The sequence below is a fragment of the Rattus norvegicus genome, chromosome 19, assembly GCF_036323735.1.
Source record: "Rattus norvegicus strain BN/NHsdMcwi chromosome 19, GRCr8, whole genome shotgun sequence".
NCBI lineage: Eukaryota > Metazoa > Chordata > Mammalia > Rodentia > Muridae > Rattus > Rattus norvegicus.
The window spans coordinates 16719400-16741311 of record NC_086037.1 but is presented as its reverse complement, the minus strand read 5'-3'; the positions used below and the strand labels follow the sequence as shown (position 1 = coordinate 16741311).

General features: G+C 43.5%; 1 protein-coding gene across 1 annotated transcript in view; it reads left to right on the top strand.

The window, feature by feature from the left end:
- Window positions 1-429: 429 nt before the first annotated feature.
- LOC134483169 (disks large homolog 5-like) overlaps window positions 430-21912 on the top strand; it is a 28600-nt gene continuing 7117 nt past the window's right edge. Inside the window, exon 1 of the mRNA XM_063278436.1 lies at window positions 430-599. Within this exon, the coding sequence (XP_063134506.1) occupies window positions 473-599 (127 nt within the window). The 5' untranslated portion in view covers window positions 430-472. The remainder of the gene's footprint in view (window positions 600-21912) is intronic.

Below are 21912 nucleotides of genomic sequence, written 5' to 3'. Positions count from 1 at the left end.
TGATGTGATATAAAGCACCTGTACATAATGAGACAGGAGAACTTTTGACTGCATATTCAAGCTGGTATGAAATCTCAGGAAGTTTTAATGGCTAACATTGGTGAAGGAGGACAATTTGAGTTAGTGAGACATTTTGGGGCAAGATATGGAAGGAAACATTCATTTAGATGCATAGGAATTACTAAGGTTTTTTATAATCAAGCCTTGAGGAAAATTTGGCTTTGGAAGCAGGAGATGCTCAGTGGCTCTGCCCCAGGAAAGTCTCCTGGAAAGGGCACCTCTGCTTATGCTCAGTACAGGGAGAACATTAGCAGGGAGGCAAAGTCTGCTCCCCATGACATCAGCTGTCCCTTCTTGGACATTCTATTGTCTCCTAGAGAGTTCTGGCATCCTCTGTGATGTCACCAGTGTTGTAGTGACAACCAGTGCCCTAGTTTCTCTCAGTCTGAGTCTGGCGGTTACAAGCTAAGACATGTTTTCCCCTCTTCGCAAGCGTTTTGGGAGGAGGAACGTCGATTGTGGAGAGACTAGAGTGAAGGAGTCTGGCCTCTCGTCTCAAAGTAATGATGGACAAAGACAGCACTTTTGGGGAATGTCGAGTAAGCTCTGAGCAGTATATATTGAGCTTCCTGTCAGGGGGGCTGGAGGCTTACGCTGACCTTTCTAGCAATGGGCCACAACAACTGGAGCATCTGAAAAGGAATTGAATTTCCACGAATATCACAATTCCTTAAAGTCAAGATTTCAGAACATTAGATTCTCCATCCCCACTGGGAGGATATTGTAAGGCAAATGCTATTATACTGTGAACTTCTGGTCTTTACTTTTACAGTGCATTTGTCATGTTACATTGATATAAAAACACCATCAGGAGTCATGGAGGGTCCACCTTTTCTGAGTTTAGACAGGGCATCAATGTACTTCACTATCATTGCTTCTTTAAATACAGTGGGTATCTGACAGTAGGAAAAGGGGGAGAATTGTGCTCCAGGCAATAACCTTATGTTTTTAGACCTTCTCTGATTTCTTCTAACTAGCAAAATTTTTGATCACACTGTGATCTTCATGAATGTATTATTTAATGAAAAACTATTGTGTGGTATAGCATCGCCAGGGCACAGACATTTAATGCAAGAGCTCTTTGTTTACTGTGAACATGGACTTTATTACTGTTTAGCTCACCTACCTCACACCTTTACTGCAAAGCTAAAGGGCACTTAGGTCTAGAGCAGATCAAGGCACAACTTGATAGGAAATGAAGATAAGTAGGGCAATGGAAAGTCTTTCAGTTGTAGGATTTTTAAGAAAGTGTGCAGAGAGAGCTACAATGCTCTTCTTCTGGGGGAACAGTGAATTAGGAAGGACAGTTGGGAGCTTTACTTAAATACAGCATCTGACTCCTGAGACTTTATTGGTAAATTAATGTCTGGAATTTTGTGTTGTAAAACAATGCATTGCCTTTGCAGCTTTTGGCAAGGGCCATCGACAGAGAGATCACACCAGCTGGGGACAATCTGAAAAGAAATCAGGTTTTCTTAAGTCACCTGAGAAGTCCTCAAGGAGAGAGGAATGAATGGGTAGCACCATAATAGAAGGCCTTAGGATCTCAGATAGTGCTACTCTAGATGCCTTGAAAATAGAAGCAGAAAATGAAAAACTAAATGACTTCACAGGAATTAGCTCAATTCTGATTATGATTATTTCATATTGGTATTTTATACTTGATTCATTTTTTAAAAGTTTTAAAATAAGAGTCTTCGGTTTTAATTTGAGGCTGTCTTAGAATCATGAAATGCTTACACTCTGGGCAACTAAACTCCAGGAAATCTTCTCCAGTAATACAGCTGGGTCATATGTGAGGCAACAACTGTTTAAAAGGGAGAGCTGGTTGCTTTCTCCTGGAAGAAGCACTTGGGGGTTGACTGTCACTTCTGAGCCTTCTGTTCTGAGTCACTTCGCAGAAGGGGCACTTTGCTCTGACCCCTCCATGGGACCCATCCAGCACTGGGGCTGGAGGCTCCTATGGTGTTGCAGCTCTGAGCTGGGATGGGTAGCTCTCACCCTGACTTGAAGAAGCCTGTTTTCACAGCTGATCTAGATCTGAGGAACAGGTGCTTTTAAAGAAGCATGTGAAAGTATCTCCTGCAGGAGAGCTCACTATGCAGGGAAAGTCACACAGGACAGGGAAAAGTGGCTTCCCAACTTCCACGGGGCGAGCGAACCAGGGAGGGCACAGGATGGTTGAGGAGTTTATGAAAGGCCTGCATCTCCCTGAAAGTCTTCCAGCAACCCTACATCCCACCACTATCCCAGGCTCACAGGTGAGGATCAGCCAAGCCTGCTACCTACGGGGGTCCCTGCAAAGTAAACCTGGAGTGGTGAACTGGGGAAAACACTTCAGGGGAGGGGGAGACACCAGTCCCCAGGGCCAAGCCTGGCATCTCTTCATTTGGCTCTGGCTTCTAGGTGTTGCCTAGTGCAGGGCTTGGTGAGCCCAGATCTCAAAAGTCTTTGGCCAAAGAAGTGAGAGCCCACAGGGCAATGCAAACCACGGCAGGGCAGGGCAGAGCAAAGCCGCACTCCAGCAGACAGTGTATAAGCTATGGCCTCGCAGGACTGGCAGGAGCAGGGCTATCCCTTGCTCTTTGGGCAGGGCGGGGCGGGCGTGGCGGGGCGGGGCGTGGCGGGGCGGGGCGGGGCAGGGCAGGGCAGGGCAGGGTGTTCCGCACTCCAGCAGACAGTGTATAAGCTATGGGCATGCGGGAGTGGCTCATTATAAGGCAGGGGAGTAACACACTCCTTCTAAACAAAGAATGACTGTACTAATAATCTAACCTTAATATTTTGAATTTCTTGTCCCATATAAAGAACTGCCTCTTCTAGAGCATTCGCCCTGTCTTCAAACCCTCCATGTATCTTTCCTTGAATCAATAAAGCAATACTAACATTCTTAGATAACTTAGATGAGCAGTGTGGACCTCTCTAACCAAAGAAGTAGTAGATAATGCAAAAGGAGACATTACACCAATCAGAGCAGTAAGACCCAGAATTAAGGCAACCACAAAACGCCTACCTCTACGAAGTACAGAGGAGGCATGATGAATGGCCTCTATGCCAGGATCAAAAAACCATGTCCCATTAACATAGACAGGCAAAAGTACATAAGGAGGTTGTCCTACTATGACAAAAACATTTTTCCTTGTAACAGTAAGACAATTAGATAATTGACAATTTATGCAAGTAACATGATAAACACCATGACCATCCTGACAAGGGAAAAATCGCCATGCTCTTCAGAGGAAAGAAAGGAGAAAGGAGCAGCCACACAGGCTAAAACTGAAGCAGAAACTCTCTTAACCTCAGAACGAGGTCTAATAAGGGTTACTTTATGAGTAGCAGCCAAAAGACGCTATAGATCAGGCTGAACAGGAAGCAAGTGGGAATTAAAAATTGGGGGAAAGGTAGGGGAAGCCCATCCAGGGGCAAATCAGGCATTAGCAGGGGAGGTCGGTAAGGAAGCATCTCCTTTGGTAAACCTATACTGTTTCAATTGCATAGATAATCATGTTCTGGACTACTAACAGACCAATCTAAACGTTTAAAAGTTTGAGCTGTAGGGCTAAAGGGAGTAAAGTAAGCAGCTTTGGAGAGAAAACCACAAGACCACCATTTAGGGTAGCCATTAATAGCAATATTCTCCCAAACAGAGATCAGCTCCTCGCCATTCTGACAAGCAAACAAAAGGGAAGGCAAAGGACCTGAAGAAGATGGAGGAGAATAATGAAAGCCTCCTTTAAAAGGTAAAAATAATTTTAGAAACTGAATGTCTTGCTGACTGGTGGAATCGTCACTACAAGCATATTTTCGAGGAGTTGGAGACTCTGAAATTAACTCTCTCTCCTCTAAAGAGAAACACCCTTTAATGTCATTTTTAACAGTAAAGCATGTGGGAAGGGAGTCAGCGATTCCAGAATAGTTGTAGCAAGTCAAAGTTCGTTCTTTGAAATAAGAACTACTTTCTCCTCACCTTGACAAGGCCAAATTCCCAAGGGGCCACATGAAACAAGGGAGGATCAGGTAAATAAGCCCAGTAGGAGTCTTGGGCAGCAGCATAGAGAAAAATAATTACCTGGGTGAAGAGAAGTGAAAGCATAGCAGGAGAAGATTGGAGGGAGTAACTGGGAGTCGGAGAGGAAGCACGCTATCTCTTGCAGCAGAGACCAATTCTTGAAGCTGATCCCAAGTTGGCAACAGCATGGTAGATGAGCGACCATGCAGCTGAAGCCTGGTGAAAGCAGAAGTGAGGCGCTGCTCAGAGCTGTCTGGCGTCATCAGGAATGAGGCACGCTCCGCTCTCATCTTTCGCTGTCGGTTGTTGAGGGGAGACTTTCTGCTTTTCTGCCCTGGGATTGTATGATCTGATGAGGCGGTCCGGAATCCAGACTGGTGACTTGGCATCCTGTGGAAAGACACATGCATGCCCCCTTGCGGAGGAGAGAAGAACATCTGGTCCCTTCCACGTAGATGAAAGAGCTTTCTGCAAATCTAACGGATGGTGATGTTCCCTAGGATCGCAATGGCGCTGTTGCAGATCTACCTTGAGAATCTTTTTTTCCCTTTTCTTCTTTTTCTTCCATCTAAATTAAACTGGGTATTTCTCATTTACATTTCAAAGGTTATTCCCATTCTCATTTCCAGGCCAACATTCCCCTAACCCCTGCCCCTACCCTTCTATATGGGTGTTCCCCTCCCCATCCTCCTCCCACTACCGCCCTCCCCCGAGGAATCCAGTTCACTGGCGCTCCAACCTTGACAGGACCAAGGGCTTCCCTCCCACTGGTGCTCTTACTAGGCTATTCATTGCTACCTATGCGGTTGGAGCCCAGGGTCAGTCCATGTATAGTCTTTGGGTAGTGGCTTAGTCCCTGGAAGCTCTGGTTGGTTGACACTGTTGTTCATATGGGGTCTCAAGCCTCTCCAGCTCTTTCGGTCCTTTCTCTGATTCCTTCAAACGGGGTCCCATTCTCAGGTCAGTGGTTTGCTGCTGGCATTCGCCTGAGTATTTGCTGTATTCTGGCTGTGTCTCTCAGGAGAGATGTACATCTGGTTATTCAAATAATTACTTAAAAAAAGAGCATGATAATAAGTGAGTGGGGGAGACATATTTTAATTCTCCTCCCTGTACCTTAGCCATTTGTGTCTTTAATATTTGGTTAGATCTCTCAATAATTGCCTGCCCTTGAGGATCATATGGAATGCCTGTAGTGTGTCTGATAACAAATTTAATACAAAAGTTTGCAAAGGCTTTAGATTGATAAGCAGGACCATTATCAGTTTTCAGATGCAGCAGGATGGCAAGAAATGCAAAAGAAGTAAACAAATGCTGCTGTACATCCTTGAATGCTTCTCCCGTCCTGGCTGTGGCCAAAATAACTCCAGAAAGGTTATCAACAGTTACTTGAATAAGGAAAAATTTCCAAAACATGAAACATGAATTACATCCATCTGCCGTAGGATTCCAGGCTTGAATCCTTGAGGGTCAACTCCAGGCAGAGAAGCTGGAAGTGCTGTAGGACAAGCAGAACAATGTTTTACAATCTGACGAGCTGCCTCTCTAGTCAAAGAAAATTGATATCTCAGTGCCTGAGCATTTTGGTGGTGAATACCATGGGAGGCGATTGCTCTACTAACATCATCTAAAAGCGAACCCTGAGTCAATAAATTTGCATATAAGTTTCCTGTGACTAAAGGTCCAGGAAGACTATTGTGAGCCCGAGTATGTCCCACAAAATAAGGAATCAAGCGTTGACGCACCAATTGTTATAATTTTTGTAATAAGGTATTAATTGTTGTTTTGTCTGTGTTGATCACAGCTATCTCAATAACAGGGAAGAGTCTATACACATTTTGAGAGTCAGGATAGAGGTTAAAATGAATTGAGGAATAATGAGAAAAAACTTCAATAACTGCATATAACTCTGTCTTTTGAGCTGAGGTAAAGGAGGTCCTGGTGTCAGTTTCAGAAACAATAACGAATGGCTTTTCCATTTGAAGAACCATTGGTAAAGAATATTTTTCCTTGATCTAACGGCTCCATAGAGAAGGCAGAAGGAAATATAACTTGTTGTCAATTCAGAAAATGTAACAGAGGATTTTTTGGAAGATGATATAACACTTGCCCCTTAAAGGAGACAAAAGCTAATGCAAAGGAACCAGAAAAATTTAGCAACCACTCAACCTGAGTGTTGGTGCAGGGTATTCTAATCAATTCAAAATCTTTACCCAATATCCCCTAATCCTTCTCTACCCTCCATAATGAGCTGAGCTACTAAATCATAATAAGGAATCAAAACGTGGGGAGGGAGCAGGCAAATGGATCCATTCTAAAGGTTCTTGTTCTTGCCAGATAACCCCAGTGGGTGTTAGGGAAGTATGCAGGATAACACATTCACAGGCCTCATATAAATCAATTCTGACAGTGAGTTGTGCCTGGATGGCCTCCTCAAACACCTGCAGAGCCTTTTGTCCCTCTTGAGTTAACACTCAGAGAGATTTGGGACAATGACCTCTCTTTAAAATATCAAAAAGTGGCTTTAATTGGCCAATGGAAAATTTTACATAAGGTCTAATCCAGTTGATTTCTCCTAGCAGTTTTTGGAAATCATTTAAGGTTTTCAACTTATCCATCCTAAATCTTAAGACTGCATGTGAAATAGGATCAGAATAAAGAATTCTCCCCAAATAATTGTATGGGGGATCCTTTTGAAATTTTTCAGGAGCCACTATTAGCCCATACTTACGCACACTTTGTATAAGGTTATCCAAAGCTTGATTCAGCAAAGTCAGGGAAGAATGAGCAATCAAAATATCATCCATAGAATGAAAAATCAACAACTCAGGAAACTGTTGACGAGTGGGAGACAAAGCCATATCCACAAATGTTTGACACAAAGTGGGACTGTTTTTCATTCCCTGTGGGAGCACTTTCCACTGAAACCTCTGGTAAGGCCTTTGTAAATTTGTTGAGGGTAAACTAAAGGCAAAGGCTTCCTGTCATCTGGATGCAAAGGGATAGTAAAGAAACATCTTGCAATCTATAACACACGCAGAGCATCCTTCGGGAATCTCTGTGGGAGAGGGCAGTCCTGGTTGCAGAGCCCCTTAGCCTCCATGGCTGCATTCCCCTTCCTTACATCTTGTAACAATCTCCATTTGCCAGATTTTTTCTTAATCACAAAGATAGGTGTATTCCAAGGCCTGGTGGAGGGTTAAATATGACCGTTATCCAGTTGTTCTTGTACAAGCTGAGTAGCTGCCTGGATCTTTTCTTGACAAAGGGACCACAGATCCACCTAGACACTTTGATCAGTGGCCCAGACTGTCTTATCCCCAGTTAAGTCAATTACCCCAGAGATACTTTTCCACCTAAAAGAAGTCTAACCTCATCCTCATAATTAGCTTTAAATAAGAGAAATTGTCCCTCTGTGAGACAGGACCTGGCCAGGATAAATCAGTCTGCAGGAGTGAGCCAAATGCCTACCAGATTTTCCACAAGGGAGAGGACATAAGGTGAAGTAGGGCCATATTTAGAAGTATTTTCTTTTCATTCCTTAACAAGTTTAAAGGAGATGAGTTCCCATTTCTGGATCTCCATGCTTACTGTTAGAAATAGCATCAAATGTTCCCCTTGTTCCCTGGCCTTCTACACTGCTTGCAGAATACGGGACTGAGGGGGGCTTCTTTTCTTACTCCTTTTCTTAGGCGTAAGAGGGCCCAGTCAGGATTATGATATTTAGCTGCCTCATCCTCCCTCAGATTCATCTCCAGGATCTAAAGGCTCTCCCTCCTCGTCCTCCTCAGGGTCTGAGGAAGTCTCTACTAAATCTACAATACACTGTGAAGGCGGTGGTTTTGATGACTTAGCAGTTTGTTTCTTATCGGTTTGTTTGGGCAGTAGAGGCACTCCTTCCTTTACAGCACTGTTTGTACTACAAACAGACCCTGCTGATGAGCTGGGCAGGTCTGTTATCTCAGTCTGGGAAAGTGCCTGTATCACCACAAACCAGAACATAAGCGCTTTCTCTGGAACCTGTCCTTCATCTTCCTCATCCTTATGTTCCAGAATCCAGGTTTTTATATCCTTTCCTATGCTTTCCCATGCTGCCTCATCCAAGGTCCCTTTATCAGGTAACCAAAAGCTCACAGAACAAATGAAGAGGAGACAATCAGAGAGCTACTGTTTTTCAAAGTGAATTCTCTTTTTAAGCAATACCTTATGAAGAATCTTTTCATACATAGATCTCTCACTGGATTCAGTTTGCCCATAATAAAACTATAAAACTATCACACTATCACTTCATACCTATTCTTTCTCAGCACTCTTCTTTGGCTGAGGGGACCGTGGCTCCCACATATGGTCCTTTCCAGATCGAAAACATCAGGAAAGGGGTTTGGGGCTTACACAATTCTTCCAATTCTGAGTCCCACGAGTTGGGCGCAACTTACTGCCGGGGTCTAGCCTTGACACAGGATCCGGGTTCTCAACTGAAGGCAGGGATATCTGGAAGGTGCATAATAAATATACAGACTACTCTTTGGGTACAAACTGACAGGCAATTTCAAGGCTTGATCTCTCTCTCTCTCTCTCTCTCTCTCTCTCTCTAGCAGCTTGGGGCTGCACAGACTGCATTCTCTTGTGCACTCTGCTTTTTCTTTTTTTCTTTTTTTTTTTAATTTAGAGAATACTTTATTAGTTTTTGTAATCAAACCCACGTAGATAAGACCTTACATATTTAATACAGTGTGTTACCCCTGTACAAATGGAAAAAACTTAAGTTCAACATTTCTAGACCAATATGGCTGTTAATTTCTGTACAGTGCCAACTCAACACAGTAAACGGGGATACTTTTTTCCAAAGTTGACAGCACAGCTAAAGTTTCAAAAAATTCAAATTATATATCTGTATATATATATTTATATTTATATAAAAAGACCAATAATAGCAGTGTGTTATGCCTCAACAGCAGCAACAGCTTTTCCAGGTTCTGCAGTCATCTGAACAAAACTGTAGAGACATCCAGCACACTCCATTAAAAAAAAAAAAAGTAAAAAAACAAAACCCGAGAAAACAGCACAGTTCTGTTACTCTTGTGGTACCTGGCACCATTTTTTTTAAATTAGCTTCTCAATCATCATCTGGAAAGAAAACATTCTGAGCAACATCATTAAAAACAGCTCTGATAAAGCACGGTCACTACTATGTATCATAAAGCAGGTACAAGCTATTTTATATCCACAGAGGTATGATACAGTACTGTCCTACATCTATAATACTAGGATACAATTTAAAAGGCATTATTTGAGACTTGATTCTACTTTTCCAGCAGAGGGCCCAAAGGATGGTGTGACACAGCTTTGTAAAGAAACATACTCTAGACAGGATTTCCTTTCACTAGTGGCACAGTTCTAAGGATTCATTCTCTCCATGAATGTCAGCTAAAACCGTTATTAAAAAAATGAAATATCCCTAGAACAAATCCGTATAACCACCGGATTCACATGAAGATGACCTAGTGGAGACAAGCTGGACCTCACCTTACCAACAAGCTATCAAATCTGTTATGTTTAAACACTGAGACCTCCAAGGAAGGAGATGCCAAGTAGTGCTTCAAAGCTTTGGACCACAATCAAACACAGCATCCTTTTCAACAGAAGCAGAAGCTCATCTGAATATGCTCAAGGATGCTGACATCAACATTTAATCATCTCCTCACTCATCCAGGAAGAAGGGGAGATCAGTTACTAATCTACTTTATTGTGTTCAACCAAATCACCATGTTACAAAAATAGCAAGCTGCCATAATAAAAAATAAGGCTCCTCTATCCAGCACCAGATAGCATCCTTTTACTTTCAAGCCTAGAAATTGCACACTTGTATATAAACCAACCGAAGATGAGGATTGAGAGTTCATCTTCATGGATTTTTCCTTTGATGAATATGAAGTGTCCTTCCTTATCTTTTTTGATGACTTTTAATTGAAAATTGATTTTATTTGATATTAGAATGGCTACTCCAGCTTGCTTCTTCTGACCATTTGCTTGGAAAGTTGTTTTCCAGCCTTTCACTCTGAGGTAGTGTCTGTCTTTGTCTCTGAGGTGTGTTTCCTGTAGGCAGCAGAATGCAGGGTCCTCGTTGCGTATCCAGTTTGTTAATCTATGTCTTTTTATTGGGGAGTTGAGGCCATTGATGTTGAGAGATATTAAGGAATAGTGATTATTGCTTCCTGTTATATTCATATTTGGATGTGAGGTTATGTTTGTGTGCTTTTCTTCTCTTTGTTTTGTTGCCAAGATGATTAGTTTCTTGCTTCTTCTAGGGTATAGCTTGCCTCCTTATGTTGGGCTTTACCCTTTATTATCCTTTGCAGTGCTGGATTTGTAGAAAGATATTGTGTAAATTTGGTTTTGTCATGGAATATCTTGGTTTCTCCATCTATGTTAATTGAGAGTTTTGCAGGATACAGTAACCTGGGCTGGCATTTGTGTTCTCTTAGGGTCTGTATGACATCTGTCCAGGATCTTCTGGCCTTCATAGTTTCTGGCGAAAAGTCTGGTGTGATTCTGATAGGTCTGCCTTTATATGTTACTTGACCTTTTTCCCTTACTGCTTTTAATATTCTTTCTTTATTTTGTGGGTTTGGTGTTTTGACTATTATGTGACGGGAGGTGTTTCTTTTCTGGTCCAATCTATTTGGAGTTCTGTAGGCTTCTTGTATGGCTATGGGTATCTCTTTTTTTAGGTTAGGGAAGTTTTCTTCTATGATTTTGTTGAAGATATTTACTGGTCCTTTGAGCTGGGAGTCTTCACTCTCTTCTATACCTATGATCCTTAGGTTTGATCTTCTCATTGAGTCCTGGATTTCCTGTATGTTTTGGACCAGTAGCTTTTTCTGCTTTACATTATCTTTGACAGTTGAGTCAATGATTTCTATGGAATCTTCTGCTCCTGAGATTCTCTCTTCCATCTCTTGTATTCTGTTGGTATCTACAGCTTGTATCTACAGCTCCTTGTCTTTTCTTTTGATTTTCTATGTCCAGGGTTGTTTCCATGTGTTCTTTCTTGATTGCTTCTATTTCCATTTTTAATTCCTTCAACTGTTTGATTGTGTTTTCCTGGAATTCTTTCAGGGATTTTTGCGATTCCTCTCTGTAGGCTTCTACTTGTTCTCTAAGGGAGTTCTCCACGTCTTTCTTGAAGTCCTCCAGCATCATGATCAAATATGATTTTGAAACTAGATCTTGCTTTTCTGGTGTGTTTGGATATTCCATGTTTGTTTTGGTGGGAGAATTGGGCTCAGATGATGCCATGTAGTCTTGGTTTCTGTTGCTTGGGTTCCTGTGCTTGCCTGTCGCCATCAGATTAAATCTAGTGTTACTGTGTTCTGCTATTTCTGACAGTGGCTAGACTGTCCTATAAGCCTGTGTGTCAGGAGTGCTGTAGACCTGTTTTCCTGTTTTCTTTCAGCCAGTTATGGGGACAGAGTGTTCTGCTTTCGGGCGTGTAGTTTTTCCTCTCTACAGGTCTTCAGCTGTTTCTGTGGGCCTGTGTCTTGAGTTCACCAGGCAGGTCTCCTGCAGGGGAAAAGTTGGTCCCACCTGTGGTTCCAAGGCCCAAGCCCGCCCGTGGGGCACTGCCCAAGTCCTCTCCGCGGCGGCAGCAACTGGGAAGATCTGCGCCGCTCTTTCCGGGAGCCTCCGTGCATCAGGGTTCCAGATGACGTTTGGTGTTTTCCTCTGGCGTCTGGATGTGCACAGAGTGCAGTCTCCTCTGGTTTCCCAGGCGTGTCTGCCTCTCTGAAGGTTTAGCTCTCCCTCCCACGGGATTTGGGTGCAGAGAACTGTTTATCCGGTCTCTTTCCTTCAGGTTCCGGTGGTGTCTCAGGCGCAGGGGTCCTGCCGCTCCTGGGCCCTCCCCTACGGGAACCCAGAGGCCTTATACAGTTGCCTCTTGGGCCAGGGATGTGGGCAGGGGTGGGCAGTGTTGGTGGTCTCCTCCGCTCTGCAGCCTCAGGAGTGCCCACCTGATCAGGTGGTGAGGTCTCTCTCCCACGGGGTTTGGGAGCAGAGATCTGCTGCGGAGCGGGATCCGCGGGTGTGGGACTTCCACTCTGCTTTTTCTATTGTGGTTTTCTTTTTTCGAACTCCAACACTCATGTACACCTTTGTTCTGTTACCCTTTCATTCTCACACACACTCTTCATACACACCTCACACATATCTCACACACACCACATGCACTCTCCTTTCACTCACACACACAATCTTCATACACACCTCACATTCTCTCTTCTCATGCTCTCCAGCCTTTCTCTTCCTTCAGTCTTTTATTAATAATCCAAAAGTAGGTAGAAAAAAGACATTGTATAATCATTGCCAAATCAAATTCAAAAGAATAACCACATCCCACAAAGAACTAAAAATTACAATTGTTGCCCAAAGTTTCAAGCTTCCCCTATTCCCAGGCCTGTGGCCAAAATAATAATAATTGTAAACTTATTATTATTTAAACTTTAACTTTTAACTTATTATACTTCAGAGCTCAAAGCTCCGAAGTCAGCTACTTGCATTTTCCTGGGAAGCTTTAATGATAAATGACATAAGCAAAGATGCCAGGCGGTGACCAGAAAGTATCAAGTTAACCCTTAACTCAGTGGTTCCGCTAGCTTTCTCTTCCTTGCACACAAAGACTCTTGTACGAGTCCCCGTATTTTGACTAGTATATAATTTTATATATTCTATACTTTTTTATGCAGGAACCACTCTCAAATATTATATAAAACTTAATTCCTAATGCAATAACTTTTTCCTTTCTTAGAGTCCCAATGCTGACTCTAATTCATTTTTAATAATTACTTTAAAGTTTCTTTGCAAGTCAAGCATTAATCTGGAATCTATTGTGCAGTTATTACATTGTTTCCAAAACAAGAACACATAGCATGCACCTGGGCCATCGGGGCTGTGCTGTGCTGTGCTCCTATGTCTCAATTTCCAATTGTTTAAGAATCATAACATCAAGCAACATCTAGTTTCACAGAATTCACCAGAGCAGAAGGAGAAGGAAGTAGGAAAGTCAGATATAATAGAATAATTGTGCACACCAAGGCCATCTGAAAGGCAGCCACACAGAAATGAAATCTATACAGCCATTGTCCAGGGCTAAGGTTAGGAGAAATGGGAATAACCAGTCTTTACAAAGAGCTGCTGTGGGCTGCTGAGATGTCTCCATCCTGGCCTGCTGCTGGGAGTCCCTGTCATCTATGTTGTCCCCAGCAATTATTGACCCTATGCACCACATATTGAGTAATATACAGAAAAATTGCCGCAGAAAATTGACAACATTCACAATGGAATACAGAAGTCATCCTAATGGAGAACCATGTGCTTCAGCTTTTCTTGCAATACAGCATCAATATTAACCCCAGAGATACTGACCTTCAAAGTCTTGTTGGGAAATAGGTTTTGATAGGTGCTCTTGTCCTCGACCAGAAGTATGCTGTGTTTTTATTGATGTAGATTAGACTTAGTTTTATCATTTATGTCAGTGGGTCTTTTTTTCTACTATATGTCTGTGGCCTGTCCTGGGTGAATTTCCCTCATAGTCCAAAAGAAGGAATCCGATTCCCCGTTGTAGATGATTGTTAGGGTCCATGTGGTTCTTCTGAGAGAGCAGCAGATGCTGTAACCTGTGAGTCATCACCACAGCTCCTACAGGTGGCTTTTGTTATTCCACATGAGGTGCTGTGTTAGATGGACAGGATCACATACAATTAAATAGAGAGATCTCAGGAGATGTGTGTTCACAGGGAACTTACTGAGCTGTGCGTGTTCAATGTGTTAGGTTGTCAGGCATCCTTACAGGGCTCTGGTGTCTCCACTGCTCATTGTGGGTCAGGATCATCCTCCAGCATCTTACTTATTTTTATAAGTCTTTCTAGTTTTCTTCTAAGGCTTTCATCTTATCAATACACTTTCCCAATGAGACTTCATAACTAGCCATTATGGTTAACAAGAATAAAGAGGGTCATTAAGTGGCTGCTAGCTGTGTTTGTGGGAAAGCTCCTGACAGAGAGTGCAAGCCTGCCAGGTGGTGTCGCTCATGGCAGGAGGGACTAGCAGAACTGCTGTGGCCTGGGTGCCCATGGGCTAGGGGCTGGAGCCAGGCTGCCTGGTGCCCCTCTGTGGCCACTTGACCTGGGTCCCAACATGTGTCCATGGAGGTCTTAGGCCAGTTGTGCTTGCTCTACTTGTCCAGTGGCCTTGTGGCAAGGCTGAGCACAGCCTTCAACCTGGATACCCGTGAGGAAAATGATATCCGGAAATCAGGAGATCCCTGGAGTCTCTTTGGCTTCTTGCTAGCCAAGCACTGGCAGTTGAGGCTGGAGGACAAGGGTCTGTGAGTTCCCCAACTTTTCCCATCCCCCCTTGGTTACTTGCCCCACCAGAGAGAACAAGGGCACTCTCTACCACAGCACTTCTTCATGCCCATAGCCTATCAGCCTGCTGGCAGGGGCTTGAATTTGTTCTGCCTGACTCTGCCTGACCCTGACCCTGACCCTGACCTGTCCCCAGCCCTGGCCTGGCACCTGACCCTGACCCTGACCCTGACATCTCCTACTTCTTCAGCCCAAGACATTTGAGATGTGGAGTAGCCATTCCCTGCACCTGCCCTGCCATTGGAGTCTAAAGGCAGTGAGGACAGGCCCAGCTGACACTTGTGTCTCCCCATCCCCAGATGTGTTTTGCACAGTTCTACACTCACTGCTTAGATTGAGGGACCACCGCAGGTGGCAGGCTTTGCTGACCCTCAGGTGTGCACCTGGGGCAGTGGGGGGACTTATGATTGAGGGAGGACATTCAGAGAGATGCAGGCCTTTCTCAAACTCTCTGATCATCCATCCAATACCCTCCCTGGTTCTTGCCCAGTAGAAGTTGGGAAGCCACTTTTCGCTGTCCTGTGTGACTTTCCCTGCATAGTGAGCCCTCCTGCAGGAGATGCTTTCACATCCTTCTTTAAAAGCACCTTTTCCTCAGATCTAGATCAGCTGTGAAAACAGGCTTCTCCATGTCAGTGTGCTAGCTCCTCCTCCCAGCTCAGAGCTGCAACACCAGAGAATCCTCTGGCCCCAGTGCTGGGTGGGTCCCATGGAGAAGTCAGAGCAAAGTGCCCCTTCTGAGAAGTGACTTAGAACAGAAGGTTCAGAAGTGACAGTCAACCCCCAAGTGCTTCTTCCAGGAGAAAGCAACCAGCTCTCCCTTTGAAACAGTGTAGGCTCCCACATGACCCAGGTCTGTGACTGGGGAAGATTTTCTGGAGCTTAATTGTCCAGAGTGGGGCTACATCCTTGATCCATGCTCATTTCCACAACAAAAGGTCTTCCTCCACAACCCAGGCCTTGAGGTGAACCCAGGTCTTTCCAGGACCAACAGACCTGAGAGAACAGAGGGCAGCCCAGGGGAGAGAAGAGACCAGAATGATTTTAAACTGGAGAAAACTCCCATACTAGCCATTTAACAACTTTTGTCCAGACCGGGGACTGCAGAATCTTAAGATAACACTTTTCTGATAACAGCTGATAAGTGAAGCTGAAGTCTAACCTGGGTGGGATCATCCCAGGCAGGGAGGGGATCTGACTCTGTAGGTCTGGCGAGCTTCTGTGTTCTCGTGAAAATAATTGTTGGTCAGATGTAAATCTGAAGTGAGAGTTGGTTTTTGTCAACTCAAACGGATGACATTTCAAGTCTCACACACTATGTGAGACACATATTTACACTCCAGGATTTGAACTTACTACTGTAGAAGTGACTGTGCCAACAGAGGGAAAGCATTCTTGCCCTTAGCATTCTGTCTGTATCAGACACTACAGGGACTGGCTGCCTGGACAGACACGTCCAAGGAGATAGACATTGTAATGGAGGAAAACTGAGGTAAGAAATATCCTGGGGAGAGTGATTTGTGGTGGTGCCTTTAGCCAGGAATATCTGTTGTCATTAAGGCAAGCAACCTTGAGCCTGCTAAAACTTGTCACTACCACAGGGCATCTCTGCTCTTATAACTGCTCCAGGTCCTTCTGAGACGAAGGCCTCTCTTTAAAAAAGAAAAAGAAAAAGTTTATTGAGTAATGTTGCTCAACCTGTGTGTTGTGACCCCTTCTAGGAGAGTGTATGTCAGATACATTGCATATCAGATACTTAGCATGCTATGACATAAAAAAGTGGCAATATTAGTTATGAAGTAGCAATGAAATAATTTTGCGATGTGGGTCACCACAGCATGAAGATCTGTATTAAAGGGTTACATCATTAGGAGGGATTTGAACCACTGCCATAGAAGCTGACAGATGGGAACAGACTCCTCAGATGAGTAGAGACCCATGCAAGTGATACTGTGTCCCACCCTAGAACCCAGAGATAGAATCTATCCCAGGAGTCTGTGGGTCACCTTGTCTTAAATTCTCCCAGGGTCAAGAATAGCATTGATCATCCCAGCAGAGTCAGCTTGCACAGCCCACATCAGGCCCATGGCTTCCCTTTACAGAGAAGGATGTGGGTCTGAGTGACAGACAGTGAGGCTGAGGGGACCCTGATACTCATTTGCTTTGAGCTGTGGTTTCTTCACCTGTAAAATGGAGGAGTTTCTGCTGAATTGGGTTGTTGTGGAGATTAACAGAACATACAACCTGCTCAGTGTCTGCCTGGCATGGACCCTGCTGGTTAAATGGAAGCTGTCGATGATGACGAAGGTAAAAGTAGAATATCTAGCCCAGTAGTGTTAGATGCCGGGCGCCAGGCAGGGTTTGTAAGTAAGGATTTTGTGATGCTAAGACAGCCTAGTATTAAAACAGAAGGCTCTTATGTTAAATTTTTAAAAAATGAATCCAGTATAAACTACCAATATGAAATAATCATACTCAGAATTGAGCTAATTACTGTGAATTCATTTAGTTTTTCATTTTCTGCTTCTATTTTCAAGGCATCTAGAGTAGCACTATCTGAGATCCTAAGGCCTTCTATTATGGTGCTACCCATTCATTCCTCTCTCCTTGAGGACTTCTCAGGTGACTTAAGAAAACCTGATTTCCTTTCAGATTGTCCCCAGCTGGTGTGATCTCTCTGTCCATGGCCCTTGCCAAAAGCTGCAGAGCCAATGTGTTGTTTTACAACACAAAATTCCAGACATTAATTTTTACCAATGAAGTTTCAGGAGCCAGATACAGAAGTCAACTCCCAACTGTCCTTCCTAATTCACTGACCTCCCAGAAGAGCATTCTTCTTCCCTCTGCACACTTTCTAAAAATCCTTCAACTCAAATATTTTCCATTGGTTTAGTCATCTTCATTTCCTTTCAAGTTGTGCCTTGATCTGCTCTGAACCTAAATGCAGTTTTAGCTTTGCAATAAAGGTGTGTGGTAGGTTAGCCTTACCAAATAAAGTCCATGTTTACATCAAACAAACAACCCTTGTGTTAAATGCCTGTGCCATGGCGATGCTATACCACACAATAGTTTATCAGTAAATAATACATTCTTGGAGATCACAGTGTGATCAAATATTTTGTAACATAATTAGTAATTTTCGGTCTATTATATAAATTAAGTTCTGTGACGAGGATTCTGTGGATATTTGTCATATCTGAGTGCATCATCATAGGAAACCCAAGGAACATCACACCTGGGCTTTTGAAACGGTTGCACATGGCCAACTGGGAACCAAAACCACCCAGGAGACTACTGATACTTGACACACATAAATTAACCTACCTATTTTCATGTAGTTTATGTCAAGAAGTCACCATTCCTGACCATGTCTCATTATCCAACGTTCTACTAAATGGAAGAATTGGCATCAAGGAGGTCACCAACAAAGCACAAAACACCCATCTCAGATAAACATGTATGGTTTATTGAATCCAAAACATCCATGAATTTCAGGACACAATTAAAAGTCCAAATCTAAGGATAATAGATATAGAACAGAATTAAGATTTCCAGTTCATAGGTCCAGTAAACATCTTCAACAAATTATAGCAGAAAACTTCCATAAGGTAAGGAAGAAAATGCCATAACTGTACAAGAGGCCTACAGAAGGCTAAATGAATTGTACCAGAAAAAACTCTGCCATTCACATAATAATTAAAACACAAAATACGCAGATCAAAGAAAGAACTTTAAAAGGGGTAGGGTATAAATAACCAGTAATAAATAATTCAGACCTATCTGAATTACACCAGACTTCTCAACAGAGACTCCAAAAGCCAGAAAAATTTGGGCAGATGGAATGCAGACCCAGGGTCCTATACCCAGCATAATTCTCAGTCACCATAAATGGAGAAACCAAGATATTTCACAACAAAACCAAATTTAAACAACATTTTTCTTTAAGAGAGCACAACAGAGGAAAATACGAGGAAAACCCCAAGAAAATGAGCTAAACTATACACAAGAAAAACCAAGAAATTAATCAACTCAATAATTTCAAAAAAGGGAAGCAAACAAACATGATTTCACCTATAACCAGAAAAAGAGGAGAAAGCAGCAACCATTTGTCTTTAATATCTAACCAGATCCTCTGTCACCAGACCCACAGCTCCTAGGGACCAAACTGCCAGCCAAAGTATATGCAAGGATGGCTCTATGGTTCTAGGTAACTGTGTAGAAGAGGACTGACTTAAGTGGCATCATGTGGTGGGAGGCCATTGACAACCCTGAGGCCTGTTGCCCACCAAAAGGAGGTCCTAGAGGTGTGAGGTGGGAATGGATATGTGTGGGTGGGGGAGCACTGTCACATAGGCAAAGCTGAGCAGAAATGGGATGTAAGATATGATGAGGGGAGTGTGGAAAGTGGGACAACGTTTGAAATATAAATAAATAAAATAACAAATGATTAAAATAGCCAAAAATAAAATAAAGTAAAGGGTAAAAGAAAAATTAAAACAAAACAAAGCAAAAGAAATCCCTGTGGTGGATTGGCCTACTTCTGCTTGTATTTTACTGCTAATTTGGAGAACTCAAAACTGGTTAATCCAAAAAAACCTGACCCTGCTCCCAGTTAACTGTGATTATAAAGAAGCCAACAGCCAACAGCTGCACAGCAGAGAGATGGGGAAGGTGAGCTTTGAGGGCTTTGCTAGAGAGGATCATGAGGAGGGAAGAAGGAGGAAGAAGCTGCCAGAGAATAAAGGAAGAACGTGTGTGATGGAGAGGAGAGAGGAAGAGGACAGCAGCCATGGTTAAGGGAAAGGAGAGCCTGGTCCTGAGGGCTGTCCAAGGGGAACAAAGAGCAGCCAAGATGCTACACAGGCAGTAAGAGCAGCTCTCAGGCGAGCAGAGATCAGCAGAGACACCAGACCAACAAGCTACGCAAGCATAACTCCATCCAAACTCCCTCTCAATATCCCGTGTCCTCCATGGGCCTGGCCTCAGCGTGTGTCCTGCGTCAGCACATGTGTCTGTCTCAGCGGACATCACTCTGCCCATCAGCCCAAGCCCAAGGAAACACACAGCCCACCAGAAGGTTTTTGGTGTGGTTCTATGAAGTCCCAACAAATGCAGGTCAACTACAGAATGCAAGGCAGACCAATGCATGTTTGTCCTTAGTGAAGAACCCTTCATCACGTGTCCTTTCACATGCGTGCTTTAGCAAAACATCCTTTTACCTGTGTCTGCTTCAGTGAAACGTTCCTTCACACATCTGCCTTAGCCTTTCACCTGTGTCCACTTCAGGGAACCACTCCTTCAGGTGTAGAATTTCTCTAGATTAGCAAACCACATACAGAACATTCAGAACAAAACAAGGTGTGTGGTCAGCATGTCCTTGAGCGAAGTCCCTTCTCCTCGTCAGTGACGGCAGGCGTGTTACAGCAACAATATGAAATGGCTGGCAGGCATGGAACAAAATGGCAAAGCTATTCTGGGGGATGTCAGACGGTACCAGTCACCTGCTCAGCTGAATTTCTAAGTTGTGATGTTACAAGTGAATATACTCGACCTTCAAACGCTGAGAGAGCCCATTATAATATGAACTATATAAACTAGGCCAAGACCACCTCTAGGGCAAAGGCCCTCAGCCTCTGGGTCGTGACCCGCACAGGGTCTCCTATCAGATAGTTTACACTACAATAAAGATTCATTACAGTAGCAAATTTACACTTGTGAAGTAGCGACAAAATAATTTTGTAGTTGGGGTCACCACAGCATGAGGAACTGTTCTAAAGGGTTGAGGCCATAGGAAGGTTGAGAAACACTGCTCTAGGAAATTATGTTTTCTTTCTCTTTCATATTTTTCAGACAGAATCTCAAACTGTAGCTGAGATTGGCTTGGCTTGGAACACGTGTGTAGTTCATGCTGGCATCAGACTTATGGCAAAATTCTCCTGCTTCAGCCTCCTACTCAGGAGCCTACCAGGGTGAGATCACAACCACGGGTAATGGGATTGCTGTTCTTGGTTGTCAACTTGAGTGTACCTGGAATCAACTAATGCCAAATGGCTTGACGCCCTGTGAGGGGGATATCTCTCTCTCTCTCTCTCTCTCTCTCTCTCTCTCTCTCTCTCTCTCTCTCTCTCTCTCCTTCCTTCTTTCTGTTTTCCTCTCTTCAACCCCCTCCTCTTGGTCCTCCTCCTCTTCTTTGTTTTTTTTGAGACAGGGTTTCCCTGTGTAGCTCTGGCTGTCCTGGAATTCATTTTGTAGACCAGGCTGGCCTTGAACTCAGAGATCCACCTGCCTCTACCTCCTGGATGCTGAGGCTAAAGGCATAAGCACCATTGGATTTTTTTTCTTAATTAAAATTTCTGAAGCAAGAAGACCTAATTGTAATCCAAATCTTGGAGATCAGAAGATAAATCTTTAATTCAGATCTTTTGAGATGGAAAGGCCCACCTCTAATCTGGACCACACGTTCTTTTTTCTTTTTATTTTTTTCATCTTTATTAACTTGAGTATTTCTTATTTACATTTCGATTGTTATTACCCTTCCCGATTTCCAGGCCAACATCCCTCAACCCTTTCCCCTCCCCTTCTATTTGTGTGTTCCCCTCCCCATCCTTCCCCCATTAGCGCCCTCCCCCCAACAATCATGTTCACTGGGGGTTCAGTCTTGGCAGGACCAAGGGTTTCCCCTTCTGCTGGTGATCTTACTAGGCTATTCATTGCTACGTATGCAGTTGGAGTCCAGGGCCAGTCCACGTATAGTCTTTGGGTAGTGGCTTAGTCCCTGGAAGCTCTGGTTGGTTGGAATTGTTGTTCATATGGGGTCTTAACCCCCTTCAAGCTCTTCCAGTCCTTTCTCTGATTACTTCAACGGAGGCCCCGTTCTCAGTTCAGTGGTTTAATGATGGCATTCAGCTACGTATTTGCCGTATTCTGGCTGTGTCTCTCAGGAGAGATCTACATCCAGTTCCTGTCGGCTTGCACTTCTTTGCTTCATCCATCTTATCTAATATCTGTATAGGTATGGACCACATGTGGGGCAGGCTCTGAATGGGTGTTCCTTCTGCCTCTGTTCTAAACTTTGCCTCCCTATTCCCTGCCAAGGGTATTCTTGTTCCCCTTTTAAAGAAGGAGTGAAGCATCTGCATTTTGGTCATCCTTCTTGAGTTTCATGTGTTCTGTGCATCTAGGGTAATTCAAGCATTTGGGCTAATATCCACTTATCAATGAGTGCATACCATGTGTGTTTTTCTGTGATTGGGTTACCTCACTTGGGATGATATTTTCCAGTTCCATTCATTTGCCTATGAATTTCATAACGTCATTGGTTTTGATAGCTGAGTAATATTCCATTGTGTAGATGTACCACATTTTCTGTATCCATTCCTCTGTTGAAGGGCATCTGGGTTCTTTCCAGCTTCTGGCTAT